The sequence below is a fragment of the Pongo pygmaeus genome, chromosome 19 (genome assembly GCF_028885625.2).
Source record: "Pongo pygmaeus isolate AG05252 chromosome 19, NHGRI_mPonPyg2-v2.0_pri, whole genome shotgun sequence".
Classification (NCBI taxonomy): domain Eukaryota; kingdom Metazoa; phylum Chordata; class Mammalia; order Primates; family Hominidae; genus Pongo; species Pongo pygmaeus.
This window is the reverse complement of record NC_072392.2, coordinates 7,777,265-7,797,124: the sequence shown is the minus strand read 5'-3', so window position 1 is coordinate 7,797,124 and position 19,860 is coordinate 7,777,265. Positions and strand designations below refer to the sequence as shown.

The 19,860-nt window shown below is 51.9% G+C and overlaps 3 protein-coding genes across 9 annotated transcripts; all 3 read left to right on the top strand.

Annotated features, from left to right (window-relative positions):
• Positions 1 to 26: 26 nt before the first annotated feature.
• TRAPPC1 (trafficking protein particle complex subunit 1) lies at positions 27 to 1,792 on the top strand. The gene is made up of 5 exons (XM_054456627.2): positions 27 to 204; positions 315 to 413; positions 568 to 638; positions 994 to 1,132; positions 1,407 to 1,792. Exons 2-5 carry the CDS (start codon positions 315 to 317, stop codon positions 1,533 to 1,535), a joined length of 438 nt encoding a protein of 145 aa, XP_054312602.1. The 5' UTR covers positions 27 to 204; the 3' UTR covers positions 1,536 to 1,792.
• Positions 1,793 to 2,683: 891 nt separating this feature from the next.
• KCNAB3 (potassium voltage-gated channel subfamily A regulatory beta subunit 3) lies at positions 2,684 to 11,064 on the top strand. Of its 7 annotated transcripts, none has more exons than XM_063656287.1 (14): positions 2,684 to 2,945; positions 4,297 to 4,340; positions 4,429 to 4,466; positions 4,700 to 4,779; positions 6,042 to 6,086; positions 6,170 to 6,214; positions 6,419 to 6,462; positions 6,961 to 7,047; positions 7,644 to 7,729; positions 7,879 to 7,999; positions 8,082 to 8,176; positions 8,313 to 8,433; positions 8,599 to 8,803; positions 8,963 to 11,062. In XM_063656287.1, exons 1-14 carry the CDS (start codon positions 2,704 to 2,706, stop codon positions 8,967 to 8,969), a joined length of 1,260 nt encoding a protein of 419 aa, XP_063512357.1. In that variant the 5' UTR covers positions 2,684 to 2,703; the 3' UTR covers positions 8,970 to 11,062. The 7 variants fall into 7 exon arrangements, with proteins under 7 accessions (XP_063512357.1, XP_054314270.1, XP_063512358.1 ...); XM_054458295.2 differs by having other exon boundaries at positions 8,599 to 8,687; positions 8,963 to 11,061; XM_063656288.1 differs by lacking the exon at positions 6,961 to 7,047 and having other exon boundaries at positions 8,963 to 11,063.
• A 4,578-nt stretch (positions 11,065 to 15,642) lies between these two features.
• RNF227 (ring finger protein 227) lies at positions 15,643 to 18,779 on the top strand. The gene is made up of 2 exons (XM_054458293.2): positions 15,643 to 16,429; positions 16,531 to 18,779. Exons 1-2 carry the CDS (start codon positions 15,913 to 15,915, stop codon positions 16,584 to 16,586), a joined length of 573 nt encoding a protein of 190 aa, XP_054314268.2. The 5' UTR covers positions 15,643 to 15,912; the 3' UTR covers positions 16,587 to 18,779.
• The last annotated feature ends 1,081 nt before the right edge of the window (positions 18,780 to 19,860 follow it).

Below are 19,860 nucleotides of genomic sequence, written 5' to 3'. Positions count from 1 at the left end.
AGACACACCACTTCTGTATCCCGAGCACCTGGACGCGCGTGCGCGGCTCCGGTGGCCACAGATTGGCTGAGGGAAGGAGGCGGAGTCTGACGAGCGGCATTGGAGCGGAGTTAATGCCCAGCCGCGGGCGGGTGAGAACCCCCTAAGGGGAGGAGCTCCGTGGAAACCGGAAGTAGCTCTAGACTTGCACTCGGAGCAGTTCCGGTGAGTCCGGGGGTGGGATCCCCACCTGGTTGGGAGGCTGTGGGTCCGGGAACCCGAGCCCACGGAGTGGGGGCGGTCCCGGAGCGAGGCTCACACTCCCTGCCCTGCAGATGACTGTCCACAACCTGTACCTGTTTGATCGGAATGGAGTGTGTCTGCACTACAGCGAATGGCACCGCAAGAAGCAAGCAGGGATTCCCAAGGAGGAGGTGACGAGAGGGCCCCGGTGCAGCCTGGGCGACCTCTCATCTCCAAACACCTATAGTCCCAACCCAGCCCCTCCTCTCCAAACCCTTGCTCGTTCCCAACCCCCACCCCGTCTCCTTCATCAACCGAGAGCTAACTCTGCCCCTCTCCCTCCAGGAGTATAAGCTGATGTACGGGATGCTCTTCTCTATCCGCTCGTTTGTCAGCAAGATGTCCCCGCTAGACATGTACGCCGAGTCAGAAAAGATGTTGGGAGGAGGGCTAGCTTTGGGAATTTGGGGATGGGGGAAACTTTCTGAAGTGGAAGGAGCATTGGGTTCCAGAGGGGGAAAGGGTACTTAAGAGAGGCTGAGTCCGGAGCGAGAGTGCTGGAGCTGGCAGGAGTGGGGGTGGGGAGGGTCTGAAAGTAGAGAGGTTGGTGGGGGCTAAATTGAGGGGTGAGGATGGGTGATGTCTTTACTCAACCAGGCTTCTACAAAGGATATGTTTAGCTGAAGAGGGAGTCGACCTTTGAGGGGATCAAAAGTATCTCTTTGGGAGAGATTCTGCTCCCGTTCTTTAACACCCTCCTCATCTCTGCAGGAAGGATGGCTTCCTGGCCTTCCAAACTAGCCGTTACAAACTCCATTACTACGAGACGCCCACTGGGATCAAAGTTGTCATGAATACTGACTTGGGCGTGGGACCCATCCGAGATGTGCTACACCACATCTACAGTGCGGTCAGTGCCAGCCCCGGGGACCCATCCCCCAGAGCTCTTCAGAACCCCAAGACTCCCTCATCCCCTGCCCCAATCCTACTATATGTTTGCTAAACTCAAGAGTTTTCTCAGGGGCCCTTAGGTTCTTAACTCCCACCACCACTTTCTCCTCAGAGAAGGCTTGCCTTCCAGCCCTTGTTCCTTGTGCATTCACACACCCCTGAGGTTATACAAGATTTGGGGCTAAAAACCAGAAGTATCCAAAGCCTGACTCTAACATCTTCCCTTTCCATAGCTGTATGTGGAACTGGTGGTGAAGAATCCCCTGTGCCCACTGGGCCAAACTGTGCAAAGTGAGCTCTTTCGCTCCCGACTGGACTCCTATGTTCGCTCTCTGCCCTTCTTCTCCGCCCGGGCTGGCTGAAGCAACCTACCTCAAGTCTCAGGAGAATTCATGTCTGCCTGGGGCCCTTCCGAACCTGTGCCAACTAAGGGCCCCCACTGTAAGCCCCCGCACCCCCACCCCCTGCCCAGAGCAACAGCCTAAAGGCCTGCCCTGATGCTCTCCTCCTACCAGAATGAAGCCCACAGAGTCCCTCCGCCTCCACACCAGGCGCTCTCTCCAGTTTTATCCCCTGCCTAATGCTGCAAGAAGCACAGAATAAACTTTTTGTCACTCTCTGCGGCCTGAGCGTGTTAGTTTGAGGGCCCTCTCAGTCCTGCCCCACGCATGAAGGTGGAAAGTAGGGCAGCCACACCCCCTGGAGGGCCACGAAGTGGCTTTGCGGATGGGTTTCTCAACCGTGGGAATATTGATGCTTTGAGCTGGATAATTCTTTGAGCTGGACCGTCCTGTGCTTTGTAGAATTTTAGCAGCATCCCTGGCCAGCACCCACTAGATGCTGATAGCACAGGCATGAAATCAAAAATATCTCCAAACCTTGCCAAAAGTCGGGGAGACACACTCCCTCCCGACTGAGAATCACTGGGCCGGGGGAAGCCTGACAGCCCTCGGGTCCCAGAGGGTGCAGGAGCCATCCTCCCCAATTCCGCTCAGAAAATATTCAAGCTGCAGAGCCTTCAGCAGGCGGGGCTTATGCAGATGAGCGGCAGGTTTGGCTGGGAGGGGGGCGGCTCTATGCAGATGAGGAGGCGGTGCCTGCATGCTGATGAGCTGGGCCCGCTGCCGACGCGGCTGGGAGCCCAGCGGGTCCCGCAGCGGTTCGCGCTGAAGTGGCATCTCTCTCCCGCCCCGCTTCCCCCTGGGTCCTTATCCTCCGAGACCTTTACCTCATCCTCGACCTTTACCCTCATCCATTTCCCCCTCCTACTCCTTGCACCTGTGTCCCCCGTAACTGAATATCTCCACTCCTGGCGCCCCCTGCGTTTCTTCCCTCCCGCCGCAAACCTCGCGACCTCCAGCAGCCCGCCCCCGCGGGCCCGATCCTGCCTGGCGGCTCCCCCCGCAGCCTCCTCAGCCTTCCCGCTCTGCCGGGGTTCGCCCCACTACGCCCCCGGTCGTCCGCCCTCGGGCTTCCCTGCTCCCCCCTCCCGCCCCCTCGGAGCCCCCTCCCCCGCCCCGGCCAGCCGGCATGCAAGTGTCTATCGCGTGTACCGAGCAGAACCTTCGCAGCCGGAGCAGTGAGGACCGTCTGTGTGGACCCCGGCCGGGCCCCGGGGGCGGTAATGGCGGGCCGGCCGGCGGGGGGCACGGGAATCCTCCGGGGGGTGGAGGGTCTGGCCCCAAGGCCCGAGCTGCACTGGTTCCCCGACCCCCAGCGCCCGCTGGGGCCCTCCGAGAGAGCACCGGCCGAGGCACTGGCATGAAATACAGGTATGGGGGTGGCCGGGCAGCCCACCCCTTCCGCTTTCCTTTCGGGAGCCCTGAGGCTTCTTGAGATGGCCGCCAAGACCCCTTCAAACTTCACTAAGTAGGTCCCCCTTCTTTCCATCTCTTCTTCCTGTCTCTGGCACTCCCTCACTTTGTTCCTCTCTTGGTTTCTGTCGATACCCCTGACTATGAGAGAATCAAGTTTACCAAGGTTGACTGGGTCCTGTCACACCCAGGGGATGCCCCTGAGCTTCCCTCCTTACCCCTGGGAAGGTCAGGGATGCACGGATCTCCAGGCTATGCCTCCTCCAGTGGAGTGTCCTTGGGTCCGTGTCCTGGGGAGTGGAGGGAGGGAATCGGCTTCTCACTCTGGCCTGCTCGGGGTGCCTGACCCAGATACTGCCCCTGCCTGCCCCAAAGGCTAGGTCTCCTGCGACCTTTCTTGGGTGCAAGGGGAGTGGGGCCTGTGGGAAGGATGGACCACATTTTTCATCTCCATGCTGAGGGACAGGGTCTGGGTAGACTGAAATGTAACTGACTTTATCTCAGAGGACTGCCAGACCAGAGGCTCAGAACTTGAAGTAGGGGGTAGAGGAGGGGCTCCTGCTTGGGAGTGACATGAGGTCACTGATCTGAGCTGCTTTGTCACCTGAGGAATCTGATCCCCTCTATATGGTGGCCCTGATTGGAAAGCTGAGCCGACACCTGGGTTGGGGGCTTTGGGAGGATGAGGGGGCTCACTGGTTCAGAGATAGTCTTCACAAGTCAATAGGAACAGAGGGAGTAGAGAGGGAGAACTAGGCTTTTCTGTCTTACTCTCCCCCCTCCCCCCAGGTCCTCAATCTGCCTTTCCTCCAGGCCCATCTGCCTAGCCTAGCCAGGGACCCCTGCCTGTCTGAATGCCTGAACTTGACTTGGTTTACCTCTTCCAACCTGGCATCTACCATTTGGCACAGCACTCTGCCTGAGGGCCTGGTCTCACAAACTCACCACAATCAAACAAAATTCCTCCCAGCCCCTCACTGCACACAACCCACAGATGACTCAAACACAGACAAGACCCCAGAAGAAGGACAAACCAGACTGCACGTCTTCAATGTGATAAGAGAGAGTGGAGACTCTGGACAGTGGCTCCAGAGGAACAGTCACATATGGTTCACTTGTCCTTTTGAGAAAATTCCTAGGACCTCTGCTCTGGAGATAGCACTTGCCCAATCTTATAGGCCCACTGGGTCTAGTTTCTTTGGACTGAGACACCTGAGGGCTTCTCAGTCTGGAGGAGAGGAGCTGGGGGCTGATAATCTAAGTCCATAATGGAGGCTCCACCCCTTCCCGCTGCTTCTGTATCTTGCAGGAACCTAGGGAAGTCTGGTCTTCGGGTATCCTGTCTTGGCCTAGGTGAGTCAGAATAGGGATTAAGGAAAGGGGGGCATTCTTTCATGGTCTGCCCCCTGCAGTTCTCATGTGCCTGGCTTCTCTCTTGCAGGTACCTGGGTCACATTTGGTTCTCAGATCTCAGATGAGGTATAAGTTATCGGACTTAGAATCAGGGTGGTGGGGGTGAGGGAACCTGAAAAAAGGGAAGTGAACCTGGATAGGGGTTTGGACAACAAGCACAGGGAATGAAGGACCTAAGGCTGGAGGATGGGGAGAGGGGAGAGACTAGAGAACCCAGGGCTGAGATGTGATGGGTTAGAGTACAGTGAGGGAGGTAACTGAGGAGCAGTAGTTGATCTTTACCTCTTTCACCTCCCTAGACAGCAGAGGATGTGCTGACTGTAGCCTATGAGCATGGTGTAAACCTGTTTGACACCGCCGAAGTGTACGCAGCAGGAAAGTAAGGACTGGGGTGAAAGAGCTAAGCTCCATTTGGAAGGCTGAGAGGACCCCAGGGATTATCTTCTCGTTTTCCCTCTAAAGAACCCTGGGACTTCTGAGAACGTGAAGTTCCAACCCTTTGACGGAGGGACCCTAAAGCGTTGTAGGAGTTACAGTCCCAACATTAGTCCCTCTCTGGCTTAGAAGTCAATGGGCATACTGTGCAGTTACATTAAATAAAGCCAACAAATACATCTGAGGCATTAGTTATGTGCAGCTACATGAGGATTACAGAGATGAATTTTCAAACACATCATGCTGTATCACACATTGATGGAGTCACACTAGGAGCAGGGAAAACCTAGGATGACCTACCTTGCCTCTTCCCCATCTAGCAAACACTTCTGCTCATCTTCAAGACTTGACCCAAGTGTCCGCTCTGTCAAGAATTTTGCCCAACTCCCCGGAGTTGGTCACCCCCTCCCCCACCATGAGCTCCGAAAGCACTGTGGACTGCCTTCTGACACGCAATTCGTGGTTTATGCAGCTATATTAGCTGCTCAAGTCAGAGGCCTCCTTCCATGGAACTTGTTTGCTCTTCCCCAAGTACCCACACAGAGCCTAGCACAGAGCAGGTGCTGCTTCTGGGAAGAATCAACATGTCTGCGAAAGTGCACACAGTCTAAGTGGTTAAAGGAACAAAAAAGGGCAATAGGAAAGATTAAACAATGGTAAAACATTTCAGTAACAGTCCACCATGACAACTTAAGACTTGTCATAAGTGAGCTCATAATTTTATGCTAAATTATGTAGCCAATTCTATGGAAGCTGACAAGAAGCCTGGACCATAGATTGTGGCACTCAGAGAACACATTATGGATGAGGCAGAATTTGAGCTGAGCTTTGGAGGAAGGGTGAGATTTTGCAGAGGCTCAAAGAAGGGGGAGGGCAACCCAGATAGTTGAAGCCAGACAAGGCAGTGTCCTTCCTGGCTCCACCATAGTTGGCCCCTCTCCCTTCATCCTATTCTATCTTTTTGGCACCCACAGCAGGGCTTGGTACACAGCTAATGCACAACAGTTATTTGTTGAATACGTGATGGAAACCATACAACGACACCCCTAGTTCCAACAGACCTCTTATTTTGTCCAGGATGGGGCTGTGAGCTGAAATGGACTCCTGGTTTATATCCTACTTTGCAAGAGAGGAAAAGGTGGGGAGGAGAGGAAGGAATTGATTGGCCTAGGAGGGATCAGTGGCTCTGCCTTATGTTTCTTTTAGGGCTGAAAGAACCCTAGGCAACATCCTTAAGAGCAAAGGTTGGAGGTGAGACTGTTTTGGGGGGTTGCTGGGGACGTGATCACCCAAAAATCCTTTTCTTACTGGTTCTCCTATTTCTATTCTTCCAGGAGATCAAGCTATGTCATCACTACCAAGATTTTTTGGGGAGGACAGTAAGTGGCTGCCCCACTGCGATTGTGGAGAAGGCCTACAAAGAATGTGTGAAGGTGTATGGGGTGGGGGTGGGGACAGCCATCCTGCACCAGGTCCGCACCGTGCCTGTGAAGACTCGTGCAATCCCATTTCCTTATTGCTCCAAGCCAGCCCTGGTCCCCTATCTTTGTCACATCTCATCTTTGACTTACCTTTTCCTACAGGGCAGAAACCGAGCGAGGTTTAAGCCGAAAGCACATCATTGAGGGTGAGAGTTAGGGGCTGGGAACCCAAAGTGAGGGGATATGGAAGCCAGAGGAGTAGGGAACAACATTCTCTGAACTTCTGGAGGCTTTGAATAGGGATTGAGGTGGCCATGGCAAGGGGGCAAGGTCTGAATTCTTTTTTTTTTTTTTTTTTGAGACGTAGTTTCACTCTTGTTGTCCAGGCTGGAGTGTAATGGCACGATCTCCGCTCACTGCAACCTCCTCCTCCCGGGTTCAAGGGATTCTCCTACCTCAGTGTCTTGAGTAACTGGGATTACAGGCGCACGCCACCACGCCTGGCTAATTTTTTGTATTTTTAGTAGAAACAGGGTTTCACCACGTTAGCCAGGCTGGTCTCAAACTCCTGACCTCAGGTGATCCGCCCACCTCAGCCTCCCAAAGTGCTGGGATTACAGGCATGAGCCACCGCACCTGGTGGCCTGAATTCTTAGTACACTGAAGCTGAGGTGCTTATCTTCTTCTCCCTACCCCACCTCCAGGCTTGCGAGGATCCCTGGAACGCCTCCAGCTGGGATACGTGGACATTGTCTTTGCCAATCGCTCAGACCCCAACTGTCCTATGGAGGGTAAAAGCAGCACCCCCAAACCTTACAGTCCTTCAAAACTGAGTACTTCCTCACTGGGTGCGGTGGCTCATTCCTGTAATCCCAAGACGTTGGGAGGCAAAGGCAGGAGGATCACTTGGGGCCTGGAGTTCGAGAACAGCCTGGGCAACATAGCAAGACCCCGTCTCTACAAAAAATGTTTTAAAATTAGCTGGCTGTGGTGGTGTGTGCCTTGTACTCCCAGCTATTCAGAAGGCTGAGGCAGGAGGATCATTCAAGCCCAGGAGTTTGAGGCCACAGTGAGCTATGATTGCACCACTACACTACATCCTGAGTGACAGAGTGAGACCCTGTCTCAAAAAATCTAAAATACAAAAATTGAGCACTTCCTCAAACCCTCAGCAGGAAGCCAGCCCCTGCTCAGAAGGCCTCCAAAACTCCACAGCGGGGGCTGAGACTCCAGGATGTGGACAGGAAGGGAGGCAAAAAATAAATATTAACTTTCATGACTCCACAGAGTTGCCTGGGGCCTTGGTGGGGCAGGTGGAGGTCTGCAAATCTGGAGTCTTAGATTCCAGGGGTCTGACAGTAAGGCTTTCCCTCTCCTGTGTACCTAGAGATTGTGCGAGCCATGACTTATGTCATCAACCAGGGCCTGGCCCTATACTGGGGGACATCCCAATGGGGGGCTGCAGAAATCATGGTGAGTGTGTGACCCCACCTTGCCCCTGTCCCACAACTGATTCCCACTTTTCACGTGGTTACTCCAAAGTCCACTGCACTGGGGGAGAAGGCAGAGAAGAAAACGGAAGTAGTGCTCTGACCACTTTCTTTTCCCCAACCCCAACCCAGGAGGCCTACTCCATGGCCAGACAGTTCAATCTGATTCCTCCAGTGTGTGAACAAGCGGAGCACCATCTGTTTCAGAGGGAGAAGGTGGAGATGCAGCTGCCAGAGCTCTACCACAAGATTGGTTTGCAGCCCTCATCCCTGCCTTTACCTTAGCCTCATCCATGGCTAGGTCCTTTTCCTGACACCCAGTGTTCTTCCCTTAGGAGTTGGATCAGTCACTTGGTACCCTCTAGCCTGTGGTCTCATTACTAGCAAGTATGATGGGCGAGTCCCAGATACCTGCAGGGCCTCCATCAAGGTGAGATCTGGGGGCTCTCGATGGCAGGACTGGGCTGTATGGGCTGCTTTGGGGCGAGTTACGGGGGGCTGCTATGTGAGTGTGGTGGTGGTGGTGGTGATGGCGGGGTCTTCTGCTGATTCTTCTTGGCCTCCAGGGCTACCAGTGGCTCAAGGACAAAGTGCAGAGTGAAGATGGCAAGAAGCAACAAGCCAAAGTCATGGACCTTCTTCCTGTCGCTCACCAGCTGGGCTGCACCGTGGCCCAGCTTGCTATTGGTGAGACATTGCACCCTGCAGGGGCCCTGTCTCCTCCTGACATGTTCCCAAGCCCATCCTAAAACTGGTTTGTCCCTAGGGAGGACGCTTGTCTTCAGAGACGCTTCTGAAATCTATGTGGTCACTGTTCCCCATCAGTTCTCTTTTTTCCTCCTCTGGCCCCAGCGTGGTGTCTCCGTAGTGAGGGTGTCAGCTCTGTCTTGCTGGGGGTGTCGAGTGCGGAGCAGTTGATAGAACACCTGGGCGCGCTACAGGTGAGCCGGGGACTCAGAGGCAGAGCCTCTCTGTCCCCCTCCCCAGGAGTCAAAGCCACGCTATGCAACTCAGGATGGCTCTATAAGGTCACACACTACAAAGTCCTCACTTGCAGGTGAGAGGTCCCAGGGCCGGAAAGCGAGGCACTGGCACAGCTGCGGCTCTTGCCTTGCCACTTGACCCCACTGTGGTGCTTCCCTGGGTACTGGAACCCCATGCCCTTTCTCAGTGACCCAGCATGGGCTGCCGTCGCCACCATCCCACTCTCCTCCAGGTGCTGAGCCAGCTGACCCCGCAGACGGTGATGGAAATAGACGGGCTCCTGGGAAACAAGCCACATTCCAAGAAGTAGTCTGTCGCGGGCGCAGGGACCCAACCCGGTGTCGCTGCACCCACCCGAGACCTGATCCCCGCAGCCGCCTCTCCCGCTCCGGATTCCTTCACGCAGCTGCCGGAGCCAGACTAGCCCCGCCCACCAACGAGTCCCGGCTTCGAGTAGTGATACGCATGAACAAAGCCATATCCTTTTGCAGTGGGGTCGAGAGAGAAATTAGTACGCCCGCCCCCCTGCTGCGTCTTTCTAGGCCCTTCTTGCAAATCCCAGGCATGAGCTACTCGCCGTCGGCTCTCTGCCACTTGGTCTCGCCCCCTACTCTCCTCCCCTTATTCCCGAGGCCCAGAAAAGAAAACAAAAACAAAAACCCAGCACATAGAGAGGAAACATGCAGAGTACCTCAAAAGGGGCCCTTGAAATGTCATCAAAGGGTAATAACTTAGTGAATGAGTTGTGATGTCATCTGGAACATAGGAAATGGGACTCTTAGGGTATTCGGTACGAAGGAAGCCAGGCTGGTCCTGGCAGGAAGTAAATGATAATCTTTGGGAAACCAGGACCCTGCCTCCCAGCCCAGAGGTGGAGGAGGGCGGTCAGGGTGGGGCCTACAGTGGCACAGCACTGACAAAGGTAGAGGGAAATTTAATAGCACATCTACACTGCAGTCTGGTGAAAGTGGCCGGGGTGGCCCTTGGAAAACAATTGGGCTGTTCTTGGCAGGAATTAGTGACAGCCTTTCCGTCACGGGCAGGGACAAGGGGCTGACATAAAACGTCTGGGTATAGACTACTGAGCCTTGAGCAGGGCCTCCTACCTGGCAGTGGGGAACTGCAGTCTTCCTCCTGGCAACAACCCGAAAGCAATAATGATGGCCTCTTCTCTGTAAGACTTCCCAGGGAACTGTAAATAAACCTCAGCTTGATCTTCACAGTGTCTAAAGTTGCAGGGGCTTGGGAGGTTAGGGTCACAGTCTCACCTGTCTGGCCCTCTCGCCCCCTGACATTAGAAATCTCCTAGCATTAGCTTTCTCTCCATTGCTCATTCACCTTGGCGACCCAGGCATCGGGCTCCTAGTCACTGTTCTCATCAAGGACCAAGACACCAGATACCCCAGGCCCCAGTTTTCTTCCTTCAGCTACCACATTCCTTAGAACCCAGAAATCTGGCTTCGTAATTTTGTTCCTCCTCTTTCTATGAAAGACTTAGCTATCTGCCCTTATTTGTTTGTATTTAAAGTAATATTAGCCATACTTGTTCCTTGTACTTCTCATTTCTCTCTCGCCGGATACCCACACATATGCCAAGGAACTTGGGGCTGAGTGGGAGATGCTGTTCTGAGGTTGAGGCTTTGTGATTTGGTGGAGAGGTAAAGTGAAGAATGGTCTGAGGTTGAGGGAATACAGAGAGAAGGAAAGATGTTATCATTTTACTGGGACAGAATTGGGTGGAAAGTTACAACCTTAAAGATCACAAGGTAGAGGAGGATGAGCTCTGCCTTCCTTAAAACAACCTGCCCATCTCCCTTCTACCCATCTTCATCCCGCCTTGATCCAAAAGCTGGGCGAGCAGAGTAAAACCAATTTCCAAAAGAGAAAAGTCAGCAGCATGCCATTTACTGGATTAGCAGCCAACTGCATCAACTAATACTTATATCCACCCCATCATCTCCCACTCATTTTGCAAGACTGTGGAGGAAACAAGGAAGTAAAATATATGACTAAACTATGATTAGTTATTCTGTAACATATGAGAATTTATCAATCCCAAATAGGATTCTCCTTAAATAGTTATCTTAGAGGGTTATGCACTTATTTTAATGAACCCTGTCCCATTGCTCAAAATATTAAAAACAAACAAACAAACACCACTCCTCCTAGAATTACCTTCAGAGACAGTTTGGAAACGCCTTGATTAAAAAAAAAAAAAAAAAACCACCTTCCTTTATTGTCACAACTCCTTTGTATATAGACATTTGCCATATTTATCACCCACCTCATTCATTAATTTAGCAAGTATTTGTCTATTGAGTCCTATTATGGTGTGGCACAGGGATACAAGGGTGAACAAAACCAGACTCAGAAACTTCATATATCTTGCTGAGGAGAGAGACAATCACAGAACCACCAAATAAAAACAAACTTCTTGTCCAAAGTCCAGAGGAAAGCACATGGTATTACTGAGTCTATAGTGGTTATTTGACGTGGTGAGGTTACGCTGACAGCTGAAGCATGAATAGGTGTTAATAAGGGTTAAGCAAGAGGGTTAAGAGCATATGCTAAGGCCTGTGGCAGAAAAGAACATACGAGCCAAAAGTACCCAAAGCCAGAGTGTCTAGAGAGGAACGGAACAGAAAGTGAGACATGGGTAATGGCCGGGTGCAGTGGCTCACGCCTGTAATCCCAGTACTTTGGGAGGCTGAGGCTGGTGGATCACTTGAGGTCAGGAGTTTGAGATCAGCCTGGCCAACATGGTGAAAACCTATCTCTACTAAAAATACAAAAAAAAAAAAATTAGCTGGGCATGGTGACACCCACCTGTAGTCCCAGCTACTCAGAAGGCTGAGGCAGGAGAATCGCTTGAGCCTGGGAGGCAGAGGTTGCAGTGAGTTGAGATTGCGCCACTGCACTCCAGCCTGGGCGACGGAGCAAGACTCTGTCTGGAAGGAAGGAAGGAAGGAGTAAGTTCAGAACACACAGGGACTTGCAGGGCACCTTAGAATGTTATATTTATCTAGGCCGGGTGCAGTGGCTCACACCTGTAATCCAAGCACTTTGGGAGGCCAAGGCATGTGGATCACTTGAGCCCAGGGGTTCAAGACCAGCCTGGACAACATGGGGAGACCCCATCTCTATAAAAATACAAGAATTACCTGGGCATGGTAGCTCATACCTGTGTAGTCCCAGCTACGCGGAGCCTGAGGTGGGTAGGTGGCTTGAGTCTGGGAGATCAAGGCTGTAGTGAGCCAAGATTATGCCACTACACTCCAGCCTAATGGTCACAGCAAGCTCCTGTCTCAAAAAATATTATATTTATCATACTGGGGAAAAAAACAGTAGGAAGCCCTCTATATCAGTTATCTATTGATACACAACAAATCACCACCAAAGTTAATGGCCTTAGATAACTTTTTATTTATTTTTATTTTATTTTATTTGAGATGGAGTCTCACTCCGTCACTCAGGCTGGAGTACAGTTGCGTGATCTCAGCTCACTGCAACCTTCACCTCCCGGGTTCAAGCTATTCTCCTGCCTCACCCTCCTGAGTAGCTGAGACTACAGGCGAATGCCACCATGCCCAGCTAATTTTTTGTATTTTTGGTAGAGACAGGGTTTCACCATCTTGGCCAGGCTGGTCTTGAACTCCTGATCTGGTGATCCACCCACCTCGGCCTCCCAAAGTGCTGGGATTACAGGCGTGAGCCACCACATCCAGCCACTATTGATTTATTTATTTATTTAGAGATGGAGTCTCGCTCTGTCGCCAGACTGGAGTGCAGTGGCGCGATCTCAGCTCACTGCAACCTCTGCCTCCTGGGTTCAAGCAATTCTCCCACCTCAGCCTCCCCAGTAGCTGGGATTACAGATACGTGCCACCACGCCCAGCTAATTTTTGTATTTTTAGTAGAGACGGGATTTCACCTTATTGTCCAGGAGGGTCTTGATCTCCTGATCTCGTGATCTGCCTGCCTCCGCCTCCCAAAGTGCTGGGATTACAGGCATAAGCCACCGCGCCCAGCCACTTTTTATTTATTTTTAAGAGGCGGGGGTCTCACTCTGTCACCCAGGCTGGAGTGCACTGACATGATCACGGCTCAGTGCAGCTTCGAACTCCTGAGGCTCAAGTGATCCTCCCACCTCAGCCTACTGAGTAGCTGGGACGATGTGCACCACTGAGCCTGGCTTTTTTCTTTTTTCTTTTCTTTTTTTTTTTTTTGTAATGATGGGGTCTCACCACAATTCCCAGGCTGATCTCAAATTCCCGAGCTCAAGTTATCCTTCCATCTTGGCCTCCCAAAGTGCTAGGATTACAGGTGTGAGCCACCACACTCAGTAGAAATAACTTTTAAAAACTTTTTTTTTTCACGATTCTGTGGGCTTGCTGGGAGTTCCTTTGCTGTTTTCACCTAGGCTCACTCACGTGGCTGCACTCAAATGGCAGGTCAGCTGAGCAGGAAAATGTAAAATGGCCTCACCAGCATGTCTGGTTGTTGGCTGGTGCTCCTCGGTGTGGCCTCATCCTCATATGGTGGTCTCAGGGAGTATTCCAAGGGGACAAAGGCAGAAGCTACAAGGCCTCTGAAGGACTAGGTTCCAGAACCCACACATCACTTCTGCCACATCTATTGGTCAAAACTAGTTACAAGACCAGCCCAGATTCAAGGGATAGAGAAAGAGACCCCAATTCTTGACGTGAGATGCAGCGAAGTCACATTGCAAAGGAATTTGGGGCCATCATTAATCTACCACCAGATTAAAAGGTTTTTTTTTTTTTTTGAGATAAGAGTCTCACCCTGTCGCCCAGGCTGGAGTACACGGGCGCGATCTCAGCTCACTGCAACCTCTGCCTCCTGGGTTCAAGCAATTCTCCCACCTCAGCCTCCTGAGTAGCTGGGACTACAGGTGCACGCCGCCATGCCCGGCTAATTTTTTGTATTTTAGGAGAGACAGGGTTTCCCTGTGTTGCCCAGGCTGGTCGTGAACTCCTAAGCTCAGGCAATCTGCCCGTCTCGGCCTCCCAAAGTGCTGGGATTATAGGTGTGAGCCACCACACTTGGCCCATCATGTATTTATTAACAATAGATACCTACCAGTCCCCCCTCCCTTTTTTTTTTTTTTTTTTTTGAGACCAAGTCTCACTCTGTTGCCCAGACTGGAGTGCAGTGGCATGATCTTGGCTCACTGCAACCTCCACCTCCCAGGTTCAAGCAAGTCTCGTGCCTCAGCCTCCCGAATAGCTGGGACTACAGGTGTGAGCCACCATCCCCGGTGAATTTTTGTATTTTTAGTAGAGATGGGGTTTCACCATTTGGCCAGGCTGGTCTTGAACTCCTGACCTCAAGTGATCCACCCACCTCGGCCTCCCAAAATGCTGGAATTACAGGCAAGAGCCACCATGCCTGGCCCTACCAGTCCCTTTTTAAGACCAAAAAGTTTTGAATTGTGACAGCATCACTGTAATAAGTAGACAGCTTCTCCCATGATCACAGACAATACCATTCAGAAGTTCTGAAATGTTTGCTTAAAAATGATGGTATACCTCCTCAAAAGAGATTACCCTCTAGGTTTTAACAATTTAGGTTAAAAAACCAGCTCTGCATTGCCTGTGATAGCTGGTAAATGCCATGGGTGTGGAGAAGCTCATCTTGCACATATTGGTCAAGAGGGATGGGAGTTGAAAATGTTGGGTACTGGCCAGGCGCGGTGGCTCACGCCTGTAATCCCAGCACTTTGGGAGGCTGAGGCGGGCAGATCACCAGGTCAGGAGATCGAGACCATCCTGGCTAACACAGTGAAACCCCGTCTCTACTAAAAATACAAAAAATTAGCTGGGCGTGGTGGTGGGCGCCTGTAGTCCCAACTACTTGGGAGGCTGAGGCAGGAGAATGGCATGAACCCAGGAGGTGGAGCTTGCAGTGAGCCGAGATGGTACCACTGCACTCCAGCCTGGGCAACAGAGCGAGACTCCGTCTCAAAAAAAAAAAAAGAAAAAAAAGAAAATGTTGGGTACTCAGAAGTTAAGGTGAATTCAGTATAGGCTGGGGGCACAGGATAAGAATAGTAGCTAATATAGTACTTACCTGGTGTTTCACTGTGTACTGGACACCATTTGAAGCACCTTACACATATAAGTTCGTTCAGTCCTCATTATTATTATCCACATTTTTAAAACTAGGAAACCAAGGCCCGGAGAAATTAAGCAACTTGCTCAAAGTGTCACAACTAGTAAGAGGTGGAAGCTAGGATCTGAACTCAAGCCAGCTGGCTCTAGACTGTGTTATCACCCTCCACAACAGAACCTGGGCTGCAGGTCCAGGAGAGGAGGGTGAGGAGACAGCTGTGTGTAGGTGTGGCACCATGAAGGGAATGTGGGTTGTGAGTACCATGTCCTGTTTACCAGTGGGAGAAGTCAGAACCCTGAGTCAGAACTTATGCTGGGGAGCTTTGCTGGGGCCATCACGATGTGTGGGTGTCCAGGCCTCCGGAAGGAAAGGATTCCCAGCATTCCTAAAGCCACGGTCCTGGAATCTAGGTCCCTCCTTAGGCTGAGATACCAGCTGAGAGTTAAAGCAGTTTGGGGAGAATGAAGCTTAGGAAGCCAGCCTTACAAACAACACAGAGAGGTCATCTATAATGAGAATTGAGGGCAAAATCGATTCAAAGGCCCAGGGACCACTAAAGGTTGGGCAGTGTTTGGAAACTGTTTGGGTGGGATTGTGAAACTCCCTGCGAGCAACTAAATAGGCCGAGGGGGCTTTAGAGACTTGTGCCAATGACTGAGGGCTCAGGCGCAGGGAGGGACCCGGGGATTTGCACATGGTAGAATTAAGGAGCGCTGGCGTTGCGTTGGGGGAAGAAGAAAAGCCCCACCCCGCTCCCCCGAGAGTAGGGAGGAATGGGTGCTTTGGCCTCAGGGCTCCGGTCCTGGCACCGCCTGGGCCGCCTCCCCGACTCCATCATCGCTGTCATTCCCGGCCTCAAGCTTCCACCGCCCCCACACGTGCCGCCACAGGGAGCGGCCCGATCGAGGCGTGACGCTTCGAAGGGTGGGGCCGCACTTATTCCCCTATTTAAAGGGGAAAGAGGCCGCGGCGCCGGCCCCAGAAGAGTCTGCTCGTTCTGTTCACGGAGCCGGCCGCGTTAGCGACGTCCTCGAGTCCGCAGCGGGCACGATGCAGCTCTTGGTGAGGGTACCCTCTCTTCCGGAGCGGGGCGAGCTGGACTGCAACATCTGCTACCGTCCTTTCAACCTCGGGGGCCGCGCGCCCCGCCGCCTGCCCGGAACGGCGCGCGCCCGCTGCGGCCACACGCTCTGCACCGCCTGCCTCCGCGAGCTGGCGGCGCGCGGGGACGGCGGCGGGGCGGCCGCGCGCGTGGTGCGCCTGCGCCGCGTGGTCACGTGCCCCTTCTGCCGCGCGCACTCGCAGCTCCCTCACGGCGGCGTCACGGAGATGGCTCTTGACTCGGACTTGTGGTCGCGATTGGAGGAAAAAGCGCGGGCCAAGTGCGAACGAGATGAGGCTGGGAACCCGGCCAAGGAAAGCAGCGACGCTGACGGAGAGGCGGAGGAGGAAGGGGAGAGCGAGAAGGGGGCGGGGCCTAGGAGTGCTGGGTGGCGCGCGCTCCGGCGGCTCTGGGACAGGGTCCTGGCGCCTGCGCGGCGCTGGAGGCGTCCGCTGCCTAGCAACGGTGAGGGGCTGCCCGGGGAGGATGCAGGGGAGAGAGCGCCGAGAAATACCGAGGTTCGTTGGCTTGCTCCTGCTGCCACTAACCCTTCTTCTTTCCCCCAGTGCTCTACTGTCCGGAGATCAAGGACATTGCCCACCTGACCCGTTGCACGTTGTAACCGAGGAACTCGGAAGCTACAGCCAAAGGAAGGTGGGAGCTGCAGCCTCGCGGGGGCTGATGTCAAGACTACTCTCTCTGAGATCCCAGGATTGGCATGTGATGAGAGAGATGAGCCAAAGGCAGGAGGGAACGCCCTGGGAGGTGTTGATGCAGAGTTGGGGAGGCTCCTAGACGAACTCGCCCCCATCTACTGACTGTGCCAGTCTTACATTTTCAGGATGGAGTGGCCAAGGGATGATATAAACAAAGCCTACGTTACCGTGGGAAGAAGACAGACTGTTTTCTTAGCTGGGACTTTGGCTTTTGTCCAGGGTGGCTCTGGTGTGTGGGAGCAACAGGTCCCATTTTAGCAATTCTTTGTCAATGGTTTGAATTTTTTTTTTTTAAGATGGAACGGGAGAGAAGAGGCTAATTTTCGCGTCATGTTAATCTCCCTTCTCTGGCATGTAAGGGTGCTGGTATGCCTGCTGTCTCCCCACTCCCAGTTCTGTGTTCCAAAAATTGAGATGGCTCCCTGCCTGTGACTGTGATTAGGAGCCTTGCTTCATTTCAGAATCTCCCTTCAACCTGCTAGGGCAGGTATCAGAAATTCCAAAGGGCATTTATGTGAGGCACCTAATTAGAGCGTATCAAAGTAGGAAGGGAGAGCCATTTGAAAGGCATCATATTTCAAGCTTTTGCTATTATCTGTGTTATCTTTACAGTCACGAGAACACACTGGCGATACTGAAAAGATACTTATACAATTTTAAGTGTCTTTAAAATTTGTGTCCCATAATGGGACATCACCTATTGTATATATGCCATGTATTCTATTTTAGAATCCTGTAACTATCTTATGACCATATAGTCATATTCAAGGACCAGCAGTGTTGGTATACTGTCAACGGAAGTGCACAATCTCACTCCAGACTTCCTGAATCAGACTCTGGCAGGGTTTTTTGTTTTTTTTTGTTTTGAGCCAGAGTCTCACTGTCGCCCAGGCTGGAGTGCAGTGGCGTGATCTCGGCTCACTGAAGCCTCCGCCTCCCAGGTTCAAGCGATTCTCCTGCCTCACCCTCCGGAGTAGCTGGGATTACAGGCGCCTGCCACCACACCTGGCTAATTTTTGTATTTTTAGTAGAGATGGGGTTTCCCCTTGTTGGTCAGGCTGGTCTCAAACTCCTGACCTCAGGTGATGCGCCCACCTCGGCCTCCAAAATGCTGGGATTATAGGAGTGAGCCACCGCGCCGGGCCAGACTCTGGATTTTAACAATCCCAGGTGATTTGTGTGCCTGTGAAAATTTAAGTACCATTGGTCTAGATCCTACACTCTTTAGAATATCACCATCTGTAGGTAGAATATTTAAAGCATAATAGGTATGACTGATAGATTATTTTATCCAAAGTTGTTTTTTTTTTTTGAGATGGAGTCTTGCTCTGTCACCCAGACTGGAGTGCAGTGGCGTGATCTCAGCTCACTGCAAGCTCTGCCTCCTGGGTTCACGCCATTCTCCTGCCTCAGCCTCCCAAGTAGCTGGGACTACAGGCACCCGCCACCACGCCTGGCTAATTTTTTTGTTATTTTTAGTAGAGATGGGGTTTCACCGTGTTAGCCAGGATGGTCTTGATCTCGTGACCTCATGATCCACCTGCCTCGGCCTCCCAAAGTGTTGGGATTACAGGCGTGAGCCACCACGCCCGGCCCCAAAATTCTAAAGTAACATTCTATTGCTAAAGAAATCCTAACCTATTATGTCACATTTTCCTGTTAGTTACAAATGTGAACTTATTAAGTATTAACCTCAATTTTTTAGAGGCCTCCAATCTTTTTAAAATATATTTTTGATTGACAAATCATAGTTATGCACTTATGGGGTATAAACCTCAATTTTTGTAACCCTATTTTGGCATTTTCATGTCCTTACATCTCAGCTTAAATGCTCCCTCTTTTGGGAGGCCTTTTTCTGCCTTCAACATAGTAGAGCCTTTTCCTCCACCCGTCTGTAACATAATGCCGTTTTATTTTTACTGCTTTTATTTTCATGCTTTGTGGGTGTCCCCACAGGAGTGTAAGCCCCATGGGAGCAAGGGCTGACCTGTGACTGTTTTATCTCCAGGGCCAACAGCAGTGTTACCGTATAGTATGTACTCAATAAATATTTGTTGGCTTTATCTCTTACGTTTTAATATAATAGCCTTGTGAACTAAGTGTCTGGCCTCTTTCAATCTCTGAGAGGCTCTGTTTAGTGAACAATAAACATCAAGGAAGTGCCTAGCAGTTCAAATCTTTGGTAAGCTAGACAGATCTGACCCTCAACGCCTTAAAAAAAAAAAAGTGTGCCTTTGCTTCATACTGGAGCTGAACCTGTGGAGCTGTAGTGACCTCTACTGACTCTTAGGGGAACTAAGCAACTTGAAGGTGGAAAGGATGATCAAAAGGATGGCTGGAAGGCAGTTTTGAATCTTGCTAGGCGCTCCTCCCACTACATTTCTGTCCAGTAAGTCCCACTCTCTCTGAAGTCAACCTGAGGCCACGTAGGTATCTGCTGCTCACCCTCCTTCTCTACAGAGCCCATGACATAGTTGGGGCTGGAAGAACCTCAGTTTTAGTGAATAATCCAAGAGATAAAAATGAGGAAAAGGAAAAAGTTGTTAAGATTTTTTAAAAAAGAAAAGGCAGAAAGCAACCTTTCTTATCCCTCCCCCCAAAAACTGCCCCCCCATAAAAAATAACAGAGCACACAGAAAGGAAAGTATAATTTATATGTACAACCAATAAACCTGATACAGAAGAGGGGATCAGGACAGACCAGGAGTGGGTGTGAAGAGAGACTGGGAAAGGGGCAGCAAGAAAGTGAAGGGGCAGCAAAGAGGAAGTGGGGGGTTCGCCATGCAAACTGCCACTCTCCCCGGCCCCTCCTGGGAGGGGGGATGTGCCCACATTTCCCTAGCCTGCCCTCCACTATTTTGCTCTGGTCCCAACGACAAGGTAGCTCCCAAGACCCTGACTAGGTCCCCTGCCTGACTTACACAAATTTAGTCTGTATCCAGGCCTTGAGGAGGGAGGGCAGTAGAAGTCTTCCAGGAACCTGAGCCCCAGAGCTGGGCTTCCTCCACATCTGGCCCATTGTATTCTCTCCCACCCTTCTAAGGTTACCTGGGTCCCTAGAACAGGTTGGGGAGCTCCTCTTTGGCTTGAGGGAGTATCACCCAACCATGACTCTTTTTGTAGGGGGTGGTCCTTGGTCCCTAGGGAGGGGGGAACATTCCCAACACAAGATGCCGGTAC

Excerpts from the sequence above, each read along its gene's own strand:
- KCNAB3 (XM_063656285.1), top strand. The coding sequence starts at position 2,704 with ATGCAAGTGTCTATCGCGTGTACCGAGCAGAACCTTCGCAGCCGGAGC. Across the intron at positions 2,946-4,296 it reads GGCACTGGCATGAAATACAG|GAACCTAGGGAAGTCTGGTC; the intron begins GTATGGGGGTGG and ends TGTATCTTGCAG. Across the intron at positions 4,341-4,428 it reads GGTATCCTGTCTTGGCCTAG|GTACCTGGGTCACATTTGGT; the intron begins GTGAGTCAGAAT and ends TCTCTCTTGCAG.
- RNF227 (XM_054458293.2), top strand. The coding sequence starts at position 15,913 with ATGCAGCTCTTGGTGAGGGTACCCTCTCTTCCGGAGCGGGGCGAGCTG. Across the intron at positions 16,430-16,530 it reads GCGTCCGCTGCCTAGCAACG|TGCTCTACTGTCCGGAGATC; the intron begins GTGAGGGGCTGC and ends TCTTTCCCCCAG.
- TRAPPC1 (XM_054456627.2), top strand. The coding sequence starts at position 315 with ATGACTGTCCACAACCTGTACCTGTTTGATCGGAATGGAGTGTGTCTG. Across the intron at positions 639-993 it reads AAGATGTCCCCGCTAGACAT|GAAGGATGGCTTCCTGGCCT; the intron begins GTACGCCGAGTC and ends TCATCTCTGCAG. Across the intron at positions 1,133-1,406 it reads TACACCACATCTACAGTGCG|CTGTATGTGGAACTGGTGGT; the intron begins GTCAGTGCCAGC and ends CCCTTTCCATAG.